Source organism: Corvus cornix, chromosome 2 (genome assembly GCF_000738735.6).
Source record: "Corvus cornix cornix isolate S_Up_H32 chromosome 2, ASM73873v5, whole genome shotgun sequence".
In the NCBI taxonomy this organism is placed as follows: domain Eukaryota; kingdom Metazoa; phylum Chordata; class Aves; order Passeriformes; family Corvidae; genus Corvus; species Corvus cornix.
Genome location: NC_046333.1, coordinates 16,866,101 through 16,892,760, shown reverse-complemented (window position 1 = coordinate 16,892,760; position 26,660 = coordinate 16,866,101). Strand labels below are relative to the sequence as shown.

Sequence of the window (26,660 nt, the reverse complement as noted above, 5' to 3'; positions counted from 1 at the left end):
AATCTGAGATTGCAGAGAAAGACCTGAGGCCTTGAAAACACTCACCCACAAAGCCTTTTTCCTATGGCCTGAATATATTCTACACCACTACCTGTCACCGTCAGATTGTGACTTAGAAAAAAACTCCAAGTGATAAACTTCTGGTACCTAAGGGCCTGCAGTGTCGCAAATCAAACTATTATTCTTTATCCTGAGGGGAAAACATCCCGTAAGCGTAACAGATAGTGGCACAGGATTTAAAAGAGCTTCCCAGAAATTGTGAAAAGAGACAATATAATAAGTTTAATGAACAAAGCCCCAGGGAGGAGACAAAGGCAGGCAGAGAGATAAACATGCACAAACACAAACAAAAAGCAGAGGTGAAATCTTGACAGGTAGATGTTCCTGACTTCAGCAGGGCCAGTTTTGCCCAGAATAGATAGGGCAAGATTTTTTAAAATCCCCTTTGCCTTCTGTGTGTGTTTTTCAGTTTTTATTTAGACCAGAAGTGAATGACAGGTATTAAGTAAGCACAGGGAGATGTTTTTCCCCTGCATCTGTTTGATTTCTGGCTGGAAGGAGCAGTGCTACTCCACTGCGCTGAGCTGCTGCCATGGGCCACACATCCATAGGTCATGCTTTGGGTCTTGGCATCAGGATTGTTTCAAATATGAAGCTTCCTCATGATTACTGCATGCTCTCAGCCAGGAGAAGGAACAAAGTGAGTATTTTGGACTGTTGCCAGAAGAACTCCCTCCCACTGTTCATTTGTTGATATTTAACATATATAATCTTTGTATCTAAAGAGGGCATGAGGTGTCAGGACAGGCTCTGACAAATTTGGCATTAAGACTGCCTGTACAGTTTTGAGCTAGGGCATTGCAATACATCCTTATGAGGCCCTGTATTAAATTTTCTACAGGCCTTCTGCTGCATTCAATGAATGAGTGATTATTATTTCTTTTTTGTTATCCCCATTTGATGTGGCCCTATGCCATATTTGGGATGTGTTGTTCAGAGCATGCAATGAATAAAGAACTGTTCGTTTCCAAATGGGCTTTTTAAAACATGTTCCTCTTAGCATCAATGTGCAAAGATTAAAGCCAAAATTATCTATTTTTGCTGTCTGTCTTGAGACATTGAGGGACTGGTTTTTCCGAGTACTGTTTATAGCCTCCTCTGTGGAAAGCACAACCAGGAGATGCTTAGAATTCAGCACTGGTGTGGATCTGGCTTCATTTCTCACATTAGATACTTAAAAAATGTATAATGTAAAAGTAGTGATCACTTGAGAAAAGCTTATTCTAAGTGATAAGGCCAGGGCTGTATAAAATGTTTGCAGCAGAAATAGGAAAAGAAGACTGTTTTACAAAGTACCTTCAGCTCTGTCCCTTTTGTGCCCGTAAACCACTCCTCCTGCCACCATGTACACCTCTTTCACAGTCCTTCCACAGTCCGCATCGCCGGCACTGTGTGCGGTTTATGGCACTCATCGCTAGGATAAGGTAAATCTGGAAGAGTATGGGGGACAGCACCAAAGATGGGGAGTGCTGCTGGAACCCCCAGGTTCAGCATTTGAGTTGCATTACCCCCTGTAGTAACATTGCTGTTTCTTGTTACCTGCTACGTGATAAGTGAAATCCCATACCCTTTACTTAGGCATGGTTTCTACAAAATATTTCTGTTCAGGAAACCATGTTAGTGTTGTCTGAGCCACGTGTTTATGTATTGGTGAATGCCATATTTAGTTGCTTCTGCAAGTCACCTGTGGTTTGGGAGAGGCTGGAAGGCGCTCTGGCTTCCTTTTGTCTTTGCACTGCTCTTTTTGGAGTCCTCTAGTGGCACTGCTCCAAATCTTTCCAGCACTTCAAGTACTTTTGACACCATTGGCATTTGCTTGCATCCTCTTTAAGATGTGAGAGAAGAGGCCCCACACTTAGCCAGTTTTTAGCTGATCCTGTTCTCCCTCTTTCATCCACAAGCAAGTGAAGAGGATGATGGGGCACATGGAGACAAGAAGAATGTCCAGCTGACTTTAATAACAACAATGAACTATGGAAGTCAGGAGGCAGGGCAGCATATCTGAGTAGAGGAATTAAAAAATGCTTGAGTACAAGGGCTAAAAGAAGTGCAGAAATGAGGGGAGCTCCTAGAGACCCGAGCACTGGCATGTGTTTATTGCAGTGAGACTCCTAGGTGTGTTGCTTGCACTTAAGTCAGTGGATATGTCTCCATTGCCAGAAAAAGCTATCTCTAGGGCACCCTGAAGCCATGGGACCCACAGACCATGGTCAGCATGTCCCTTGAATTACTTTGAGTGGACCTGCAAGGCGGTCTTGTGACGGTGTGGGGGACAGAGTATGCTATGCCTCCCACCAGCCCAAGGGCCCCAGTCACCTTTCTCAGCCTTCACAGCCACAGGCCATGGAAGTTCTGGGAGGCAAAAAAGTCTGAATCTGGCACCGTCAATTCCTTTACCACACATAGGTCTCTTTATTGCTGTGCATAGCTAATTAAAATGATGCTGAGATATGGTGGGAGAGACAGATAAACCTCTGGTAATTTATAATTTGCTAGGAATAACTCTAATAACTCTAAAGACTTGTAATCACAGTTCATTGAAATATATGAAAATCCTTTCAGTTGAAGAAAAAAGCTTCTCCTATGACATGGTGCAACTCTCCAGGTGGGAGATTGGGCACAGCAATGCAGAAAGAGATTGCGTTGGCTGGCAACACAGGAGCAATCGAGGACACAGTTTTTTTCCAGTTTTAAAATGGTGCATGTTCAGCTCCAGCTGGCACCCTGAGTGAATGAATGGATGGAAGAGCTGTGCTTCCAGATCCATAGCTCACTTTATTTCAGTAAACGGGATTTAAAATATAGTGAGGTGGTCGAGAAATAGATGAGTTGTCGTAGCTGTGTTATGGATGTAAGTACAGTGGAAATCAGTAATTTGAGTTTAAAACCTGGGGAAATAATGGTATAACTGTTGGAATGGTACTATTTTACAAACAGTCTAGAGTTCGGAACACCAAGGGAACGTAGTCAAGTCACAGCTTTTTTTAATGTCACCATCTCTGGGGATCAGTGGCCTGGTTTTGGCATATGATGGTGCTTTTTAAACAAGTAAGTGTGGTCAGACATAAAGCTTCATAGAGAATCATGAAAATGGGCTTTAATCTTTCAGGGCTGTCTTTGCAAGTAGCTTCTGGACAACAGAGTGCCAGCGAGCACAGGAATGGGTGTCCTGGCTCCAGGGAGCCCACAGCCATCTTCACCGAGGGGCTGGCATGAAGAAGAGAATGTAGAGAAAGGCATTTCTGCCAGGGTAGGAGGGCTGAGAAGCAACCAGGAAAGTCTAAAATAATTCACTTTCCTCTCCTGACCATGGCAGGAAGGAAACCCACAGTTTAGGACTTAAGCTCTTTACAAATATGGGTAAATTTATTTCCACCATCATTGTGCAATGGGGGTGGCATTACCCCCATTTTACACAGGCAGAGCTGAGGCACAGTGAGATTAGGGTTATATGGTCCATTTAATCCGGGTGTCCATATTGCACCGCCTTTGGCTCAGTTACAGAGCTTAGTCAAATGTATTTGTAACATTATGTATGGTCTCACTGGCTACAAATACAGCCCTGCATGCTTATTTTTGCTGCAAATCTCAGCAGAAATGCATCTTTGGCACCCAAATAGCAAGAAAAATACTCCTACCTCTGCAAAAAATTATCACCTCTGCAAAGTTTGGATTGAATGGGGACCTGAAGTTGGGGCTTTTTTCATATTCATAGGAGCTTGAGGCACAAGCAGAGTTAGAAGTCAGTTGTGCATGTGTGCTAGACCACCTTTCCCTCTTGCAGTCTTTCCTCTCATTCACTAGACATCTAAATGTCATTTGCAAAAAATTGCAGAGCTTTCTTCATTAGGCAGCCTTGATTTATCCCTGGAAATGCTCTGTCACATGCATTAAATGAGTCTGGTCTCTTAAGACATTATATATTTAGCTGAAGATGATATATGCAAAAGAGAGCAAGTTAGGGCTGCATGTGTGGTATTTTTATTTGAGTGCTGTGTGGCTTTTAGACAACAAAGCTGTAGAAGTAAGGGTGAAGTACTTTGCTGAGGCCTCTGAGAAGAGTTGGTATGAAAGCCATGTTCCAAGGTGCATTTTCACATTTCTTGATTTTTCATGTTTCCTTATATGAGTCTCAATGACTTCTTCAAATCTCTAAAGAGAGGACAGTAACTTTGGTCACTGCTCTCAGTTTGTCATATTTTGCTCTCTAGTTCAGTGCAGTCAGGTGAAGTACAGACATCTGCATAGCAGGAATGAAAGCAGCGATAGATTAACTTGGGGATTTCCTTCTGCTCAGAGCAACACACACCACTGCACATTTAGCAAAACCTAGAAAATATATTAACCCAGATCTTTTGAGGAAGTTTGGTTAAGTCAGTAATAACAACCCTGAGTCCATCCTTTTCTATAAAGCAGATATATACCTCCAACTGTGAACATATATCATTGTCCTTCATTATCAGAACATGCAGAATGTAAGCAATGGCCTAAAAAGATCTCAAGTGAGTAGGCATGACACACTCTTCGTTGTAACAGGCCCGTGGCATCAGGTGAGTCTGGCCCAGTGTATTGGATGATCAAGCTAAGTGCTCCAAGTTGCTTCATTTTCTAAAAACGTAATCAGCATCATGAAGACACGGAAGAATGCTGCTTTTTAAGCACCAAAGAATATACTAAGCAAGTTGATCAGATAATGCAAAGACCAGATAAAAGGTTCTGTGGATAAGAAGTAGGTAGTGACTAAGAAGAGATATATTTAAAGACTAATTCATTTGTGCGCATGGCATATTGAGGTCACTTTACATTTTCATCTCCTACCTTCCATTCGTATTTGCATCCATTTATGCCTTTAAAGCAACTGTGCCTTTTCATAACCTCTTATCTAGCAGAGATTTTCTCCCAAAATCTGAACACCTGGTTTGGACAACTATAGAGTAGCTACTGCAAGGTTTTTTCACAGCTTTTATGTTTTATTGTTTTGACTCTGCATTTTCTGTCTAGAGAACAGTTGACGGCTCTCTCTCCTAGGAGTTTCCATAATTTTTCAGAAGGGGAGAAGAAGGTTTTCTTGGTTTTGTGCTGAATATGTAAAATGGGATCATTTATAAGCCTTGTGCTAAATCATACTTACAGGAGCAAGATCATGTGTTTTGAGCCTTGAGTTTGCTCTTGACAGTTATGCAGTATGCTAAGATATTCCTTTAGTGGTCAGAGAGTCACTCTTCTACACCAGACTTTTAGTGGAAAATTATTCAGCAAGCCAAATAGAAATTTCATGTCACATTTCACAGATTTTGATCATTAAAGATATTTGGTCCAAAACAGTTGCTAGTGTCCCGTAAACAAATCTCATCAGATTTGAGTTGTACATTAGAACCTTGCTGCATGGTGGCCAGATGTACTCAATTATCTGTCTATTTTTAGTTAGTTAGTTAGTTAGTTAGTTAGTTATATCTTTGTTTTTCTTTGGAGCAATAAATACATTAATATGTCACCTTACTTTATATTGAGAAAGAAAAGAGGCCATTTAGAAAAACAATACAGCAAAATTTTATAACACCTTCAGGTTTTGTTGCAAGTTGCACTAATAGTCTGTAGCTAATCTTCCCCCCTCAAACACAGCTTTTACATGATACATTTAAGCTGTCTAATTAGTGGTTTAGATAATAAATTGGTTTTCTATCAGTCTGCTTTGTTTTGCCATTGCTAATGAAATTATTGTAATGTTGGGCTTAGCAAGTAAAGGAACTCTGTTATTTTACCTTACGTTTTAAGAGCTCTTCCCTATTTGTGTTCCATACCAGATGTCACTATAATTATTATCTGCAGACAGGAATGCCAACTCTGTTCTAAATGTAAAGCTTTTCTAAAAGCATTATGCACTGATGGTACAAACTACTGTTATGTTCCAGTATATTAATACTTTGTAATTGCCTCTTGTCTTAAGAACTCCTTGTAACTATGATTGTGAAACTGAAAAATTTTCAAAATTAATCAGATCTGGAGATCAAATGCTACCTACCTTCCTACTTGGCCCAGCTAATTGAAATGTTTGGGTTGTAAAGGTTGGGGTTTTTTTAATGGAAGTATGGCTTTTTCATTTTCATTTGTTCTGTATGCAAAAAAACCAAAAAACAAACAAACAAAAAACCTAATTCTTGTTAATCTTCAAAATTACAGTAATTTTATTTCTTCTTCTAAAAATAAGCAAAATTTGGCCTTCACTCTTTAGTTCAAGTAAGAATACCTTCAGCACATGAAATTTTACCCATACAATGGGTATTTTCATTACTTTGAAAGCCAGACCTTTCCAAACTCTCAGCCTCTGTTAGCGCTTGTAACTGATCTTTTAAGTCAGAAAGAGACTTGGGGCTCTTCTTGCTTCAGCTGAGAAAGAGGAAGAAGAACAGACCATGGGTAGTTTTGTGGAGTGTGCCTGTTGCTGCACAATTAGCTCATCTATTCAGTTCTGCTTCTCATGTTGGGGAGCAGGGGAAATTTGGATGAAAGGCAAAATGTGAGGAAATAGGCATTGTCTGGCATGTTAGAGGAGCCCTGCTGAATTGTGTTAGTATGAAGAGTTTCTATGGAAGATAGGACAGTAAGATACAGTGATTTGGCTTTAGCAGCCTAATTCTAACCATTTTCTGCTTTTCAATGACTTCTAAATCATTATGGAGCAATTAATGCAATAAATTACGGTCATTTTGATGCCTTTTCCTTAAAATCAAGAGTCATGCATGATTAGAAGGGGAAAAGGGATTTTACCTTGGTATTTATTTTAAGGATCCTTGGGTGCACACGTCCAGGTCATATGCATGGAAATGCACCCCGCCGAGTCTCTCCCCAATGATCGGGTATAACATTATAGGTTTTACTAATTAGCATATCTATCAAAGATTCCCCAATGAGAGGCTCAAGTGAGCCCCCTCCCCAAGGAACCTTCCCTTGGATGGTTCTATCTTAGTTTGCAGAATGTGTTCTGGAGAGGACCTTGGGGTCTGGGGCACACTGATCCCTAGCTACAAAGCTTCTAAAATGTTTAGTCTCTCAGCTTGACAAACAAGTCCAAGAATGTAGGCAAAAAGCACTAAGAATAGAGAAGTTGTAAAAAGGTATAACAGGGGTATAAAAGAAAAGGCAAAAAATCTTCATGGCATCAATTTGAAGAGCAATACGTTTCAGTGCCGTGATTCTGCATATGTGAGGCAATGACCTAAAGAAAAAACCCAAACTGCTAACATTTGTAAAAAACCATTTATTCTTATTTCGTTGAAGCCAAATTTGTATTCCACTTGTTCAGGAAAGATGTCAGGATCAAAATGCCTGAGTAAGTCATTCTGTGCAGGAGGTTTTAAGAAACCAGAATGATAGACTTCATTTACAGAATAGCTAATTTTCTAGGAATTAAATGGAAGTAGCATCCAGTTTGCCCAAGTGTATAGGGAATTTGGGAAAAACATACCTGAATGTGTGGTTTTGTTGAGCTCAAAACCAGACTGGGACACATAGTATCAGAAGATTCATACCAAGCTTTTTTTCCTTTTGACGCTCAGTAAGGCCTCAAATCATACTATTACTTAGTCAAAAGATCAAAAACTTTATTATTGTTAGGATTTGGTGAGGAAGAACACAAAACCAGCAGTATGGATGGATTATACCTCTTCAGATGTTTGGGTTTATGTAACTGGTAAGGCTGCTGGGTCTATGGGTGTTCTAGTAAAAATTATGATCTTGGATCTAGAACATCTATATTTCATTAAGAAACGTGCAAAGTGTTGTTCAGAGTTTAAACTGAACTTTTGTTGTAGCACAAGATACCTATGTAACTGAATTCACTTTATCCAGACTTGTCTCCTACTGATTTTAGCTGAAATTAATAGCAAAATTAGAAGTTTCAAAATGGTGTAACAATATATTATAGGTAAGTTACAGCAGTCATGCACTACTAAAAGTGGAGGAACTAGAGGACCTTTTCTAATGAGATATCCAGTGCTGATGTTATATGTTAGTCTGTTGTTAATGGTGGGGTTCACAAGCATTTGTGTTATTATCGAAACCAGACCAGTAATTTTTTGCTGATCACTTCCATGATGTCACTGATCACTGGGTTTAGTTACAGTATAGAAAAATAATTGGCAAACATAAGTCTGAAAAAGAATTAATTTTCCATTATACTGCTTTTAATTGTAGTTTTTAGTGGAAAAATTCAACAAGACAAAAGCAGTGTATGAATAACAATGGGATAACAGTTTCTGAAGCTGGTGTGGAGCAGTGCTGGCATTGCAGGGGCCTGACACAGAACTGCGCATTGCTGGATGACACTCAAACACATCCAGCCACTGCAAGGCAAGAGGGACTGGCACCTGCTCTATTCATAACTGCATGGCAGAGCTGTAGGGTTTTTTCCTGGGAGTTTTTTCAAGATGGTTAGGAAATCACTTCGTTCCTATCAAGATCAAAATGATGTCACATCAGAGTCTGTCCACTGGAAGCTGAAGTCAGCATACTGCTGGGTACAGATGAGCTAGCTCTAACTAAATAGTTTAGGCTGATCCAGACATTCTACTTCTCCTTTCTTCCTCTACTGATTTTTCTCCTAACAGAAGCACATAATTTGTTTTAATTGCATTAAACCCTCAGAAGTGACTCATCATATTATGGGTATCAACAGAATTAACTGTCATGAAGAAGAATTTTTTAAACACAAAATATATTGTTTTATCTAAGTTATAAACCTTTGAAATGGAAGTGTTGTCTTAAAAAGCATATAGCCTGGTAGTAGCACTGTATCTGCCTCTGTAACAAGAACCAGAGCTACAATTAAAAATAGTTGGTATTTGAAGTGATGTCAGACTTCTGTAGTACTGATTATAAAAGCAAGCAAGACATTTTTAGACATTGTCTCAAAGTTTGTCAATTGAAAAACTGAAACACCATGAATGTAAAGGTTCCTGATCTGGAAAAAGATGTGTAAAATTAAAACCAAATATATCATGTACAGTGACAATATCCAAAAGAGTTTGAATGCCTATGTGTGTACGTATATACATGTGTATTGTCTTTGCATAGATACTCGCACATACAGAAGATACTGTAGTGCTTCAAATTTCCTTCCATCTATAAAACTAATTGCAAATTATTTCTTTTTGTTCTTCTCACAGCTGAATTTTTATTCCTCTTGTGGGGTGTTTATCTCTGCTATGCAGTGCGGACAGTCCCATCAGCATTTCATGAGCCACGTTATATGGCTGTTGCAGTTCACAATGAGCTCATTATCTCTGCTATATTCCATACAATTAGGCAAGTGATCTGTAGATCTAGTAATTAACCATTTATCTTTCAGGTTTCATATGGTGCAACTTAGAATGGTTGAATGGGATAGGATGCATAATGGAAGGTCTTATAAATATTTGTTTCTGCAAATTAAGTGATTACTAAACTTAAAACTGTTCCCATGAGATTCAAGGATATGAAATTGTATAATTAGGGTTTTTTTCAACATAGTTAGGTGATGTTTTCTTGGATCAAAGTTCAGTATATATGATAAATTAGGTACAGAAGAACAACTGTCTGTCTTCAGTCATCTGCATACTGCTCACTGTTTTGTATCCCTAGAAAAACAGCAGGTAAGAATGTTGGTTTGTATGAACTTTTGCTGGTGTGTAGCAGATTGGCGAGCTGCAGCTGTATGTTAAGATTATTGTACTGGTTTGGGCATGAAGCATAGTGTTTTATATGCAAACACAAAAAAGCTGTTATGGTATGATGTTGTATCAGTAATATAAAGCCCATGTTTCTTCTAAAGTGTATAATGAGCTCTACATTTCATACTTGTAAGTTATTTGGGTAGTAACAAATAAAAAAGGGTCTTTGCTAGAGCTACATGAAAATTACTAAATCTGCCTTTCCTACAGAGTACCCTGTAAAAATGAATTGGTCCTAGAAAATGCAAAAGAGCAAGATAACATGAGTTTCATGTCACCCTGTAAATTAAGGCTTTCTTCTGACATTCTCACGCCTTCTTTTGCCTCCTAACAGACCTTATCTACTAAGTTGTTTTTTTTTTTAAATTTGCATTGCTTCACTGACAGTCTTCAAAGATTCTTCTCTGTTCCTTGCTCTGTCTTGGCACTAACCTTTCTCCCTGTCTTCTTGATTTTTGCTTTTGTGTTTTTTTTCTGAGTAAACATCAGCAAAGCAAGTCCTTCATCTCTCTTCCTTCCTGATGTTCTTTCCTCTTATCATTGTTACAGAGTTCGCTGCATTTTTCAGACTTGCCATTTTTTTTCCTTCCCGTTCTCCTAACCCTGTATCTCAACATCCACATACTCTCAAAATCTCTACTCCCTAACACAAACATCTGCAAAGTTATTGTTTAAAATCTTTATTTGATGGAAGCATTTTTCTTTTAATTCCTGATAGATATAAAATTGACTTACAATACTTTTGAATTTATTATAACCAATATGACAGCTTCTCAGTCAATTTTTCCCCCATTAATTCATATTCCTAAACTGTGTGTTGAGCCATGTTAGAAGATAGAGTTCAGAGCTATTTTGTGGGCTGCAAGTTTCTTTTAACAATAGAACAGGAGGCAGGTAATCTTGGATTAAAGAGAGGGGAAAAGGGGAAAATGTGACATTTTAATACATGCTTTATGAAGGAGACACAAAAGGATTAAGTCTTTCAGTTTTTCTTACTGACAATCCTGTGCCTGCAGCCTAAGGTCTGCTGATCTTATTCTTCCTTATTTTCTTCTTTTTTTAAATGTACATTTTGTATTGATTCTCTGCCATCTGTCTGATATATGCTGGTTTGTTGACGAAATATCGTGTAGTGTTTATAGATAAGATTGAATAAAATGCACATGATCCCTCCTGAGATTATGTCCATTTCTGCATGCACAACTCTTAATCCATTTCCTTACCTTTTTTTTTTTTTGCTTCCATCTTCTCTGCCAAGTTCTGGATGCAACTGAAAGGGCGGAAATGTAAAACTTAGATTTATATGACATACCTGAATTGTCATGAAGTTGAAAGTACTGGAGCCTTGAAGGACACCTACAAGGCAGCCATCCAGTTTGAAAACTCCCAAAGCTCTTAGGAGATTGATGTGAGCACTAAATAAAACCTTGAACTGTTTGCATTTTGTTTTCCTTTGAAAGTATTCCCATTTCAGAAACAGAAGGTTCTGGATTATCTTCAGATCAGTATAGTATTAAATTCCTGCATTGCTCTTTTTCTTATATTACTGAGAAACCCAAAATTTATATGGAAAAAATCTAATTCAAATAGAAATTCCATCTTTCTAGGGCTGAATGGCTACTACAAATGCAATTTTGCTTTCAGAGGCATGGTATGGCATGTATACCTTAATCAGTCAAGGTCTCAAGCATAAAACAAGCAAAAAAGCCTTCACAGAATTTGAGGATTGGATCTCGTAAGTGTTAACCAAATCCAGTGGCCATCAGGATGTGGGTGCTTTCTCCTGTCTGTCTGATGGATCTGGCTGCTGCTGGTTCCATTTGCAGGTTGAGCAAATCTGCATCAGGGCAGTCACACAACACCTGGCTGGCCACAGGAACAGCGCAGGTCCAACACTCACAGCCTGGTCCTGCTCCTCCTCTGCAGCTGGGCCTGGCCTGAGACCTTGGGTCTTCCCAGGGGCAGGTCACCCACGTGCTGCCTGAGGTTTGCTCATCAGTTGCACATACCCACATGCACCATGGAGAGAAGTGCTATTGATGAGCGGGAAAGACTCCACTACTGGAATAAATAGTAAAGTAGGTATGTTTATTCCAGCACTGGGACACATGGGAGATCGCTCCTCCAAAGCCATGCGTGCCCACAGCTGCATTCAGCCTGGTATTTATCGGGTTACAAGTTCCATATTCACTGAGTTTCCCCATATGCCTATACACATTCATCACCTGGCCCCGCCCAGCCTCGCTCCGTATTGCAGTGAGCCCAAAAGTCATTGACATCCGCGTTGCGCTTGCGCAGTGCTGTCTGCTGGTCGTGGGCAGGGGTCTCCGAGATGAAATAAGAGTCTTCCTCAGATGAAGTAAAGGGTCTTCCTCATCCTGAACTTTTCACCTTTCCTCCCTGCGCATGCTCTTTATGCCCCTGGGCTAAGTCCAAACTTCAAGACTGGTTTGAGTTAGCTTTAGGTTAAAAACAGGATCTTTGGTCAAGATTCCTTCCCTTTATCAATAGTCTCATATCTTCTCATCCTGCTTTGGTGGGTACAATAAGTGTTGGGCAAGCGGTATGCATTGCTTCTAACAAACCAATTCCTAGTAAATCATTTAATCTCTGCTTCCCCGTCCCCCTGATTCAGTATCACACATATCAGAAGGATTTAATGAGAAGATAGGAGATATTTCAGGTAGAGGGCTCAGTGATAACTTGCTTACATGTCACTAGCCATTTTACACCCCCCCCCCCCCTTCCAATCCCCTATCTGTCCCAGTCCTTGTCTTCTCCCAAATAAACAACCCACCCTCATTATTTTTTTCCTATTGGTCACAGTTTTGCTACATCTGTGCTCAAATTTGGTATCTGTGATGCCATTAGCTAGGTAGTCAGTGTCTTATCTGCTTTTACTGATATGTTTACATTGGTGCCACTGACCTTGCAAGTTCTACTCCCTCAAAGGTCCTTCAATTACCTGTGAAGTTTGGCCATCTTTCAAATGACTCCCTATTAACCACCTGTGAAGTCTTGCCATCCCTTACAGCACTGTCTGTAACTTTTGTTCACTTTTTGCTCTGTTGTTACATCCATCAGTTTCTCATGTCATCTTCATCAGTTCAGTTGTGTTCAGTTTACTAAAAATCTCAGGCCTGAGCTTCCTCATACTCCTGCACACCCCAAAGCAACATCTCTCTAAGAATTAATTAATTGGAATATTTTGTTGTGTACATAAAACATTTCATTTACAAAGTATTAAACAAGTAATTATGACTGTATTATTACAGCATGTAAGCCAGTGTTTCATGCCAGACTATATCTGTTAACAAAAGCTTCTTCAAAATGTGCATCTGTGAACTTGGATAAGTTGCGAATGTCATTCCTGTCTGAATGATTTTTTTAAACCTGGAAATTGCAAGCCAGCAGTACATCCATTCATCCATTGCATTGCTTACTGCTTCTATCTTTGAGAGCTCACTAAACCAGACAAGCCAAGCATGCTCCAGCTTTAAATGCACCCCTTGTTCTACCACTCCTTTAGAAAGCTCAGCAAGGAACTGTTTTGTTTGAGTAGTTCAGCCACTCACTTCCAAGCATTCACAGGCTCTTGGGCCCCGCAGCAGTGAGCTGGGCAGTCCTGCAATAAAGACCATTTCTCTGCTCCCTGCTAAAATGCATTTCAGTTCAGTTCTCCCTTGGATGGCTTATCAGCTGTACTCAGTAGCTGTGATCTGTGGACATCCTGTGTTTATGAAGTGCACTGCAATTCACCATAGTACATGTGCTTACATAACCTAAAAATCATCCCTTCAGCTCCTTAATGTATGTAAGCTGCCATAACTCAGGCCAAAGAAACTGTGACAATATACACAAAAAAAGGGCAGCTCAATAGAGTGAGAAAGATGGAATATGGAGTATAATTTAAGGTCTGGTGTTTCCTTTTATATTTTGGTTTGTTGATTGTTTTTTTCAGAGTTGTTTTGAAATTGTAGCATATACGGAAAGCATGTGGATGTAATTTTTAGTCCGTATGAAAGAAGTACAGAACAAAACCAGTTGTGTTTGGCCATTCTGTGTAAAGAAACCTAAGGAATATTAGAGATATTAAATCTAGTGCACTGGAGAAATGCAGTGAATTGCAACCCTGAATTCTATTTTCAGATTCATTCTTGCTTCAAGACTTCAGTCTGACTGGATGCTGATGCTGTTCTTTGCACACACACATTTGACTGTGACAGTCACTGTTGGGCTACTTCTGATCCCTAAGGTATTTGAGTCTCCTGTCTCTTTTCTTTTGCCAAGACTGAGGAAGATAAATGTTGTCATGCAGAAGCAATTCTGTTTAAATCTAGCTAGCAAGCAACTGATAGAAAAGGAGGATGTAAAATTTGGCTATTTTACCTTAAAAACTGGAACTTCTTTATTTTTAAAAAGTATAGATTTTCAAAGATTCTTTCTTTCAGCTTTCAAAATTAAAGTACTTAAAATTTTGAAGTAATTAATACAAGAAGGAAAGAATCCTGCCTAACTATGCTTTTTTTTGTGTGTGACTGTGCTGCTGCCAGAATTAGCTGAGATCAAGAAAAGAATTTAGGCAAGGGCTTAGAAACACTAGAATCAGGAGGCTGGACTAGCCATGAGACAGGGATGTAGGGATTTAAACCAGGCAGTTGCAGGCTGGAGGAGGAGAACCCTTTGCAAGTCAGAGCCTGGGACAGACAGATGCTGCATACTGGGAGGAGATATGCCCGTGACAAGGAGCCAGGAGAGGTGCTGGGTGCCAAGATAGGTGTGTAGGGGCACAAGTAAATGGGGATGGCAGGAGTCAGGGAAGAGCAGGGAAAGCCCCCGAGCTGCAGCCCGGACACCTCCCATGGGGCACTGGAAGCAAAGCCCCAGTGTCACCGGGGGCAGGAGGTCTGCAGGTGGCTCCACCTGTCCCCAGCAACAGTCCCCAGGAATGGAGTGGAACTTCCTTTTTAAGACAGTATCCCAGCAGAAGGAATGATTGTCTAATGGCTTTTGAAATGACTAATCATATTAATCAGAAGCTCAAGAGTCAAAATAACAGTAAAGGTGAAATCTACATATGAAGAAGGAGCACTAAGTAGTTCAAGTTGATAAAATTTCCAGGTTAATGAAGCTGCTATCCCTGCCCATTTTCCTGTGTGTCAGAACAGGGTATGCTGATGACTGTCACATATATGTACATTGAACAGTCATAACAGGGGACTCATTGACGCAGCCTTAATACGCATAACCTTGTTTTATTTTAAATTACTTTTCTGGTCTTTAGCAATAATCTTGTATTTTCTGTTTTATATTCATGTACTTTATTAGATCTCTTCAGAGGTGTCTTTCTAAAATAGCCTAGAAAATTTGTTGACCTTTCTGAAGCTGACTCATAAGTACTGATCAACATTTTCATTTTCAGCTTATTATCTGTGTAACGCTGCACAGACTTGCCTTCCAGCACTCCAAAGAATTCAGAGAATTAAGATTCACAAGGTTTAGTTCTATTCATAAAGTCCTGAAGACAGATGACTATGTGGACAATAGTAACTCCAGATGAGTGAATCAATATGAACAAAACAATAATGACAACCTCACTCCAACTCCTGATTCAAGGATTTGCTAAAACATAGAAGAGAAAAATGGTCTATTTTTTCATTAGTTTCTTTCTTTTTTTCTCTCCTTTTTTTGTTTATTTTTCCACCTTATGTCTTCCTTTTCAGGGTCAGGATCTAAAATGGGAGAATTGCTTTCTGCAGGATTATTAAGATGTATGTAGTATAAAATAGTGTCTTACTGTTTTAGCAGCCTAATTGGAAATACTGTTCATGCCAGCTTAATTGAAATGCCATTTAAAGAGGTTCAAATAAGTATCAAAATAAGTAGGATTTTTTTTTAGCTGATGTGAATCTCTAAGATTTAAAGTTAAGCCATCATTAATAAGAGTTCCTTCCGTACAATACTGAGACCCTATAGAACACTATTTAAGCGAGTGAAGCTTACAGTAATGCTTGAGTTTGAGAATCACATCAAATCTGTAGAAGGGTCATTGTACCATAAAAACTGTTGTAAGCTCTTACATTGATGTTGAAGTAAACTTTTGCACTCACGGCAACATATTTTTTGTGAATACTTATTGCAGTTTTCACATTCAAGCAATAACCCAAGAGATGATATAGCTACGGAAGCTTATGAAGATGAGCTTGATATGGGTCGGTCTGGATCCTATCTGAACAGCAGTATCAACTCAGCATGGAGTGAACATAGTTTGGATCCTGAAGATATTCGGGTATATATAACTCATTTAAATAGCATTTGTTTTCAAGAATACTTCTTCCTACAAGAAAACTCCAACCTGCATGCATTTGTTTCTCTTTGCAGATACCAGCTGAAAAATGCCAGCTTAGATCTTTTATGATTGTGGTATCAGGTCATGTAAACTCTCATGGAAAGTATTTACTAGTGTGAAGAGATGCTGCATTACTAGTTGTAGTAAAAGTCATAGTGGTGGCTAAGGAGGAGGAATCATCCTTAGCAAGAGCTGTTATTCAATTTACACAGGTTCTCTGAATTATCTTGAAGAGCAAACAGCTTTTGGTTTCAGTGTAATCAGTCATTTGTATGTAACATATAGATAAGCATACATAACTATAAAGATAAAACTTTTAAAATGTGATTAATGGAGAAAAATACTTTAGTCTTATTTTACATGATTAAAGGTGTTATGTTCTGAGAACAAAGAATAGCTACAGAGTTCAGCAGGAAGGCATACACTACAGCATTGTGAAATCTGAAGCAGCACAAATGAATATGAAGTGTACATGCTGTGGAAAGTAACACATTTGTGCATGAAGGTTGAACTTTTTCTAAAGTGGGAAAAAATGGGATTCACGTTGATGGAGAAATGGCATATCCAAGAATTAGAAAAGACAGTGAAATGAATTTAATGCCCTTTTTAGAGCAATAGGTCTTGCTCATCAAGCTGCTTGTTTTACTATACTCTCTGTGTACGTACTAGTTTTGCCATTCACTTTGCTTTGCAGGATGAGTTGAAGAAACTATATGCTCAGCTTGAAATCTATAAAAGGAAAAAGATGATTGCTAATAATCCACATCTCCAGAAAAAAAGGTGCTCTAAAAAGGGCTTGGGGCGCTCGATAATGCGACGTATTACAGAAATCCCTGAGACAGTCACCAGGCAATGCTCCAGGGATGAGAAGGACCTGATGGAGCACAGTGCTGTGAAGAACTTGGCCACAATGAAGAAAAACACACCGGATTCCACAAGTTCTGCAAAGCCAAAAGAAGAGACTTTGAAAAACAGAGTCTTTTCCTTAAAAAAGTCCCACAGCACTTACGATCATGTTAGGGATCAAACAGAAGAACCAAATGGCTTAACTACAGAAAGTGCAGAAGTTATAGCTGCTGAGAAAACGCTTCTGGACTCCTTGAATGGTAACAAATTAACCAAAAATGCTCCTGAAAAAGTTGAAGCTGTCTCAACTGAATCGGTCCCTTTGGTGTGCAAATCAGTAAGTGCGCATAATTTAAGTGCTGATAAGAAGCCTCTGCATCCAAGAACATCTGTGTTACAAAAATCTCTCAGTGTTATTGCTAGTGCCAAGGAAAAGACTCTGGGACTAACGGGTAAAACACAAAGTCTAGAAGAAAGCACTAAATCTCATAAACCTCAGCAGAAGGGTAAGGAGGCCAGCAAAAAGCACTCAGCCTCCGATAAAGGGGAACATAAGGATTCCCACCGGAAAAACTCTACCCAGTCTGAGGAAACAAAGAAAACCCATAAATCTGGAATTATTAAACAGCAAAGGGTTAGTCAAACACCTGCAAATCCAGACACAGGCCCAGGTAAGTCTCTGCACAAGGACAATTTCAACATAGGAGAAGTTTGTCCTTGGGAGATATATGACCAAATTCCTGGTCCTGTGCCTTTTGACTCTAAAGCTCAAAAACATGTGTCTATTGCTTCCTCAGAGCCAGAGAAAAATCACCCTTCCCAGCCAAAGGGGAAGACTCATCATAAGCTGAAGACACCTGAGGGGTACCAACAGTCAAATCAAAAGAGCTCAGAGAAGGTGGAAACAGCCACTCAGGAGATGCAAGAGCAGCAGATCTTTGAAAATGAGAAAAAACAGTCAAATTCCAAGTCCCAGGTCTCTCCTGGGCTGAAGTGTGAGAATGTTAATAGATATACACCTAATACTCGTGCTGTGGACCAGGAGGAGCTGCCCCAGAAAACAGCAGAAAAGGAAAACCTCAATAAATTGGCTGAACAGAAAAAAAATGCCTCTTCTGAGGGAAATGTGCTTTCATCTAACTCCCATAAGCCAAGTAGTTACCTACAGCAACCTTTAGCATCTCGAGCTGAAGTCTGCCCTTGGGAGTATGATACAGCAGATTTACCAAATGCAGAAAGAAGTGTAGCTTTATTGAACACCTCTGCTATAAGTGCAAATAAAACAGCAGCACCTCGAAAATAAGAGGCTTTTGGACTGAGGAGAGTAGCAACATTGAGAAGACAGACAAGAAGAAAGACAGAGGGGACTTAGGCCAAAAGGATCTGAAAATTCCTAAGGAGCATCACTTAAATCAAGGGAATCAGCACTACAAATAAGTAGGAATTAAGCAAAGTAAATTATCATTAATGTTGTTATTATTTATATGTTGAGTGCCAACAATGTGATTAGCAGTGCCCAGAATATGGTCCCTGCTCCAAGGATTTTACTGTGTCAATGAAAGAAATTTGCCTTTGTGAAATCAATTCTCTTTTAAAAGAAAAAACAAATAAGATGGTAACAAACGCACAGTGTAGATCTTAACCAAATTATTTCTGGATGCCATAACTGGCTGTAACTTGCCCTTGGGACTTTAAAGATCCAGCAGAAGTAGGGCACAGAAAATGTCCTGATGGCAAAAAGGGGTATCAACGAGCAGCTTATTAAAATGACGACTTTTCACTTTACATATTTAATCTAAATAGCACTGCTAACTCAATGCATCCCAAAAATATTTTATAAAATGATTGCTCTCATTTTCTTATTACTGTGTGTTTAAGTACATTGTTGTGTCTCATATTAAAGCATTCCAGATTATATGATTTTTGCAAATAACTTTGATATTATGTGACACAACAACACATTTATGAAATCTGCAGATACTGTCTTCTAATTGCAAGTTAAAATACCTGCTGTAGACCTTTTTGTTTATATGTAGAATTGCGGTAATCTTTCACTGGCTATGGAAGCTGTAATTCATATCAGGAAATTCTTTTGGGCTTTGGAGATTGTATTTTTTTCCTTTCCTGTGATTTATATAGAGTGATTTTTTTTGTTTGTTTGTTTACTCTCTGTTATTTAAATTTATGGTTTGATACTGTATTATTCAGGGGTTTTATATGCAGTAAGTTATGCACTTCCCTGTTAATGCTCATAGACTTTGTTAATAGTGGAAATTCAGTCGTCTTAGCTGCCTATTTTGGTATGTCTTAGGACAACTTACATGGGTTTTTTGTTACTAATTGGAAAATACCATCTAAGAAACCAGAAATCCTACTTTAAGCATCAATGGTGATGATCTTGTTCAGTATTTCATCCTGAACCTATCCTGTTAAATAAGACAAGCAAGAATGACAGTGAAAATACCCCAGAAATGATCACCTGTTTTACTAAAACCAGACACCTCTGGAAGATATATCAGTTAGCCTGTATGGAACAACACTGTACTGTTTATCCCTGTTGGCAAACCTCAAAAAATTGGCCATTGGAGTGAGAAGTCTAAAATATTACTCTTCCTCCATATATGCAAATGTGATAGATACTGGGAACAGAAATTATGGCATCTCTCTCCAACTCTCCAAAATGCTTTGACTTTTTTTAAATTTATATGTACATTTACAGTAAAAGTTAGTGTTTGATACAGTGCTACTTTTCAGCAATAGCTACAGTCCTCATCGTGCATAGGAGCTTAATTCATAGGTGGCTCATTCACAACTCTGAGTCTTAGTGGCAGTTCACCATCAGGGCCTGAGGACGTGTTGAAAGGTTCTGAGGAGTATCAGTAGTAATGAAACACCCCCAGCCATCTCAATGCAGTACCAGTAAAGTGCTGTTCACAGGAATTGGCTATACGTAGTGTACTCCAGAAAACCAGCTCAGTCCTAAAGAACTTGTGCAATTTGAGAGAAGTGATGGGATTCAGACAAAGAACATGAAATGTGGATGATTTAATAGAATGTGTTGTTAAATATATATATAATATATATAAAAATAGATATTTATATATGTTTAATATATATATATAAATGTCATATCTAATACACACATGCACATACACATATGTAGTACAAACTGATTTTTTGTGGCATCATAGAAAAAGTGGCTTAAGATAAAATGCAATGAGCAGAGGGACTTAGACAACCTGGGCATGAGGAGGAGAAGAGTTTATGGGCATGTCTAGACTGACAGATCAAGATGGATCTGATTTTCCTACTGCCGCTGCTAAGCCCAAACCTGGAATGTGCCAACACCTGAGCCAGCTGGGGACAAGTTGACTCAGGTCTTGGTGCTGTCTAAGCCTGTTACCTCACTCATAAATTCTGCTCATTAGCTCCAGATCAAGTGGCTGAACTGCCCCAGCCAACCTGGTTATCCAGGATAGTGCTCAGTTCCACCACGGGGATGTGCTGACTTAGGTCTTTACTACCCTGGGCTTGTCTGGCTCTCCCACCCCTCTTTTGTAGGGCATAATTATGGTCTAGGAGATCTGACTGTTCCACCCATGAAAGGGAGTCAGGCATATGGGTCTGGGTGCTTTGGACATCAGTGCACCCACTTTGCACACGCAGTGCCACTGGCATCCTATGTGCAACCCAAATCCACCTCTGTCCTTCATGTGGAAAAGAGTTGAGATTAGACCTGGTGTGCTTAGATTCTCCCTTTCCAGTCCCAGACACTTATGGGATTTGTCTGTAACTTGTCTTGTCAGCTTCAATGGGACTTGATCAGCTTTTCTGAGAGAAAGTAACCCTGTATTTCCATGGGAAGAAGTCTATACTAGGAACAGAAGTTTCTGGGAGACCTCCAGGAGCACACTGACCCTGTGTGCAGAGAAATATGCAATTTTACACCTGCTGAAAAGGTGACCATCCCACACCTCTCCTACCCTTGAAAGGAAGTTCTGCAGTCTCAGCAGTGGTTTTTGGAACTGGGATGGGGGGACAGCTTATGTCAGGCCCTGACTCACTTACAGGAGCCAGACTGTGAGGTTAGAAGTGGGCATCCATGGAAGAATCATGGAAGGAGATATTTGTATGTACTCACTGCCTCTTGGAGACAGATGGTTGCAAGGTACCAGCCCTTGTGCCCTTGCTCATCTGGCCCTCCATCCTTTACCTGGGAGCTGGGCAAGGCCACACTCTGCTCTGCAGGAGTTGTGTAGAGAATCCTAGTGTGCACCAAGGATGAGGGGATCCACATCAGCAAAGTGTCCACACAGTACCACTGCCCCTTGCATTCCTGGCAGGATCAAGCCCTTTATGCATGACTGTGTCTGTGCCATCGCTATATATCTGTACTTGCTTGGTTTCTTTTCCCGTTCTTTCTTTCTTAAAAGGTAACTTCATTAGAAACGCAGAAACAAAGCCCACTCCTTGGCTGGTGTAAAACAGCCCAGCTGCACAGCAAGCGAAAGCTGATGGCTGGTTTACCAGGGAAGGCATTGGCTTGTATATTCTCATTTGGTTTAGATTTCTTTCATCCTGACCCTTTCCCTCACTTCTTAAAAACTGTCTGTTATGGTTCTTTAGGCTCGTTGAAGTTACATCCCTTAAGACTGACACAATTGGAGAACTTTCCTTTAGAAAACAACAAAGCTTTCCCCAGATCACAACTGATCTTTGGGCTACAGATTCAATTGGGACTTAAATTATTTCACATTCAAGAAAATGAGGGGCCAAACTTCACTCAACTGTTCTATTTCACTATGATGCTGCTAGAAGCATTGCTTAATGAAGACATACTAAGTTAGACATAAATAATGTTCTGTATTTCATAGATTTTTCTCCACCAGCATATATTGACTAGATTGCTTAGATGTCTTTTTCTGGAATTTCATTGTCATTGTTCAGCCAAGAGAAGCGCAACTAGAGTAAAGATGTTATAAAGATGTTTTCTAGCAGATATGTTAAGAGAAAAGACAATAAATGTGAAGGTCACAAACATTTGCTAGGTTGCCCTTCTAAATGCATGTGCAAGCTGCATTTCTCCTTTATTTCTAAGCCATGGTTTATAAATAATTAGATTTATACCAATCTTATTAGACCTGTATAATTTATGCAAGATTATGCGCTTTAAAATATAAATCAGTACATACCTATCATCAGCTTTGGTGGCATCATAGACCTGAAACCAGACAAGACGTTTATATTTGCTCTCCTTAGGCTTTTGCATGCATATGACAACAGGCAGGCCTGAGAAAACACTGCCTTTGACTTTTAAAATTTTAGCTACTCCAAGATGTAGAGTATATAAAGCTGTAAGTCTCTTCACTTTATAATGTGGTTCTTATGACAATGTTGTCTGGCAACCAACAGCATCCACCATGAAATACTTGATAGATTTATGTTGTAATGTGTTGCAGCATGTAAATAATGTAACTTCTCTGCAATAAAGCACATTTATATTAAATCTGTCTGCAGGCTTTTGTGTTGTGATTTTGTGAAGTCATTACTGATCCAAACTGAACGGGTTTCCCATCAAACTTGTGAAGTAACTAACTTTACAGCTTCTATGATCTGATCATGCCATTATCATTTTCTGGATTTTCCTTTTATTTTCATCAGAGCAGATGTGTACTATGTTCAAGATTTCAGGTTAAGGAAATAGCTCTCTTTTCTCAGTGGTTGCAATTTTGAGGTCAAAATTGTAGAGTCTGTTCTATATTCTTTTGAATTTAATGGCAACCACAATGTTAGAAAACAATGGAAAATAAATAGACTAAATTTTACAATGTCATTGTAAAACCCTATAGCTCATCTGTACTATGTGTGCACATGCCTGAATTTCTCATCTCAAATATGTGTCTTAACAGGTATAGGAAACATACAAAGAATGGTTACAAAAAAGATGAGAGACAGAGAATGGCAGCTATGTAAGTGCAACTTGTTTACCTTGGGAAAGAGATGACTCAGAAAGAGGGATGAGACCTATAAAATTTTGAATGATTCAAAGGTAATTAGGAGACTGGAATTTGCTGAATTTTGTCATCAGGAGCTACAGAACACCCAGGGTGGCTATCATGCAGCAGCTTAAAATAAATGAAATATTCTTCTGCATCTGTCATAAATAAATTGTGGAGCTCATTTTAACAGATCACTGTGCTTATCGTGGGCTCAAAAAAGCATTGGAGAGGTCATGGAAGACAAATCCATCAAGATCCCTGAACATGGTGGATAGAAAACTCTTAAATCCCTAACCTCTAGGTAGCTGATAAATAGTATAATTCTCTTTGCATAATCACCCAGTTCTCTCAGCTTAATCACCCACTGCTGGATATGGTGCTACATGAACATTTCATCCAGCACAGCCTCTGTACGTTCTTATGTCTGCATAAGTGCGGATAGTGTAGGCTCAATTCATTTCTTTTCAGTTGTCATCCTGGTGATTTTTAATGACTGATTATTGATGTACAAGCTCTGGTAGGTTTCTGCATGGGCATATATATGTGTTCACTTGTACCTCTCCCAGTGTCTCCTGGGTTGAAAAGCTGCCGTTTGGGTAACCAGTCTGAGTCATGGTGTCACGTGTAATGGAAACATGAGGTGTGAAAGAAGGGAAGGGAATGAATTACGTTCTTTAAATGAACTGTATACAAGTCCTTTGAAAGCAGTAAGTCTAGATATCAGAAAAATAAGGCCTGGAGATTTGTCACTGAACCACTTCAAGGCACTCAGCTCAAACTGAGGGCAGCTTGCTCTTTCAGGTGCTGGGTGCCTTTGGAGCCCCACTTCTAAATTTTTCACAGCTTTTAAGAAGTAAGGAAATTATTTCCACAGTTTTGTGGCTTTGGAAATCATCCAGAGATGTATTTTCACACACCCTCTTGCTTCTCCTGTTATATTTCATGAGAGGAAACTGGCTGCACCTGCACAGCCATGCGAGTCTGGGGCAGGGGGTGTCCCACCATCAATCAGCCTGCTGGCACCCAGGGGCAGGGTATGGAGAAGACAGATGGGCTCTTCACAGTGGTGCTTGGTGGGGGGAAGAGAGTTACAGGCCTAGACTCAAACAAGAGCAGCTCAGAACGATACTCAGAAAACTTTTTCACCGTAAGAAGTCAAACAGTAGAGAAGGTTACTCAGAGGCTGTGCCGCTCCCATCCTTGGAGTTTTTCTTGGATAAAACCTGATCTTGTAGCTTTGGGCAGCAGGGTGGGATTGGAGACCTCCTCAATGATCCTATCATCCTGTGAAGAGTATTCGCTACTAGAACTTACTCTTCCCACCATCCCCTGGAAAACCAGGCAGCTCCGACTCCCAGCCGGGAGCACAGGACACACTTTGATTTATACAGTAGAGAACTCTGGGCAAGCCCTCCTAACAAACACCAGCTGCTGAAATAGAAAGGCATTTGGCTTTTCCTCTGACCCCACAGCCCAGAGTTACCATGGTAAAAAAGTGAAGAGGAAAATCATTTTGTTTAGAGCTGGTTGGGAAGAAGTTTTAGCTGTCTGTGTTTAGTGAGTACTTGAGCTGATGCACAGTTGAAATAAGCCCTATAAAAATTGTAATGTTTTTATCTAACAATTTGAGGGTTTTTTAAAAATCAGTACTGGATTCTGAAGGAACCGTTAAAGAAATTCCAAATTTTGGGGAGTTTTGTGAATTCAATTCTTCAAAAAGGCAATTGATTCGATTCAGGGTTACAGGACTGCCTGCCTGCCTGCCTGCAAAGAAATTATTTCAAACTGAATGTGCGTTTTTACAATAAAATAGTATTTCTGACAGGTTGAAGCCAACTTTTTCCAGTTCTGAAGGAGCTTGTTCATCAACAAACAATGCTTGAAATTTAATAAAAGATACTGATTATTTCACTGAGTTGGCAGGCTGCCATCGTGTTGCAATATTCAATCTTCTGGTTCTTTTAACACCTGGAAAATTAAACATTGTCACTCCATTTATGCAGATGATTTTTTTCTTTTTTTTCTTTTTCATTTATTTATGAGTTAGCTCTTTTAGTCACTGAAAGTGTACAACTAAATCAAACCCTGGATATTTTACCATGAAATCACTGGATTTTAGATTTCTGGATATATGAACCAGGTTAAATTTTTCATTGTGTCAAAGCATGAAAAAGCATTAAATTGTATTCAAATTAGCCATATATATTTTTGAAATGTGCATTTATGGTCTTCTATATAATATACATATCTTACATACGAGGCACAGAATGATTCCTGCAGCCTTGTAGCTGCAGAAGGCAAAGTTTTTCAGTAGACAAGTAGCTGCTTTTAGAAGCAATTAAAAGAGAAGATTGCTAAGCCTGCTTAATGGAAGTCTTTTAATGAAATGCAAACCACTGGGTGTCTTTTGGATCTGTGGGTATAAAATGTGTGTGAAGTTAGGGCTTGTCTGTGCCTTTGCTTCTTGGCTGTTGAGGAGGTGTTCAGAGGAAGAGCAAATGCGGATACCTCTCTGGTCCCACCACAGCCTGGGTTGTCATGCCCACATGTGTGACCTCTGACTCTCCTGCTTGCTGTTCACCTGCTGTGCCCTTATTTAATGATGCTGAATCATGGTGTAGACATAAAAAGCTGTATTTGGCTGATCTGCTTGGCAAACACCCATGGTGGTGGCTCCCTGCAGTACCTTTTCCCCTGCTGCTCTGCAGAGGTGACCAGAGCAGTGGCCATGACGTGGGTTTGGATGCTGCAGGGTTGCCAAAGCGGGGCAGAGTGGAGGCTGCCTGACTCTGTTTGAACACTATTAGTTGTACTGCTTGTCAGATGATGTTGGCAAGGAGTTTAGACTGGCTGCAGTACTACAGATAAAAACCAGGTTGATTTGACATACTTCAGTGCTAAAAATAGTATCATATAATGATGTCTTTGTCATGAAAGGGTTTTTTTTAAGCTGCAGGGGGGTAAGAACTGTGTGGTTCCAAAGCAGTCATCTTGGAGACATCATCAAAGGAAAATCACAGCAGCACTTGAGAAGCCACCTGTCCAGCTCTGTTCTCACATCATGTTTTATGACATCCTTGGCAAATGCACAGGATTTGTGTAAGCCAGAAAAATTGGCTAGTGCTACTCTGTATGCAGTGCATTTTATGTTTATATTCAGTTTAATGCTTTTGGTGTACAACATCTCAATTTCTCTTTGTTTATAGAAGTTTTGTTAGCTCTGTGATGATTTTTTTTATCCTTTTACAGGAACTTGCTACTAAATTTGATTTGTATCTTAGCGGCTCCATTGCAAGGCCAGCATTATCCCCACAAAATTATTGTGTTTGAAGTCAGAAAGAAGTTCCACAATTTGTGGAATTTTCTTTCAGAAATAGTTAAATGTTTTAAAATACAGATTTTGTTATTTTTAATTCTGATTAATTATTTATTCTGTTTTCATGACCAAGAAAATTGCAGTAATAAGAATTGGTAACAAAAAGCTACATTCATTACTTTCTAGGTGTCATTTAGGTGCATTTTTCCTTCTACAATTTATGATTAATTGTAGATTGCAATTGTGCATTGCATGACCTTTCCATGCAACTGTTTGTTGTCTATGTTACAACTAGAACTGCAAAGTCATATTACAAATAATCAGTGCCTAGGTAGGGATTGGATTTTTTGGATTTGCCATCCCATGCATGTATGACAAGCATT

At 39.4% G+C, this 26,660-nt stretch overlaps 1 protein-coding gene across 1 annotated transcript in view; it reads left to right on the top strand.

Annotated features, from left to right (window-relative positions):
- GPR158 (G protein-coupled receptor 158) overlaps nucleotides 1–22,472 on the top strand; it is a 192,432-nt gene extending 169,960 nt beyond the window's left edge. Inside the window, exons 8-11 of the mRNA XM_039548501.1 lie at nucleotides 9,225–9,363; nucleotides 13,917–14,022; nucleotides 15,910–16,056; nucleotides 16,811–22,472. Coding sequence (XP_039404435.1) covers nucleotides 9,225–9,363; nucleotides 13,917–14,022; nucleotides 15,910–16,056; nucleotides 16,811–18,265 — 1,847 coding nt within the window. The 3' untranslated portion in view covers nucleotides 18,266–22,472. The remainder of the gene's footprint in view (nucleotides 1–9,224; nucleotides 9,364–13,916; nucleotides 14,023–15,909; nucleotides 16,057–16,810) is intronic.
- The last annotated feature ends 4,188 nt before the right edge of the window (nucleotides 22,473–26,660 follow it).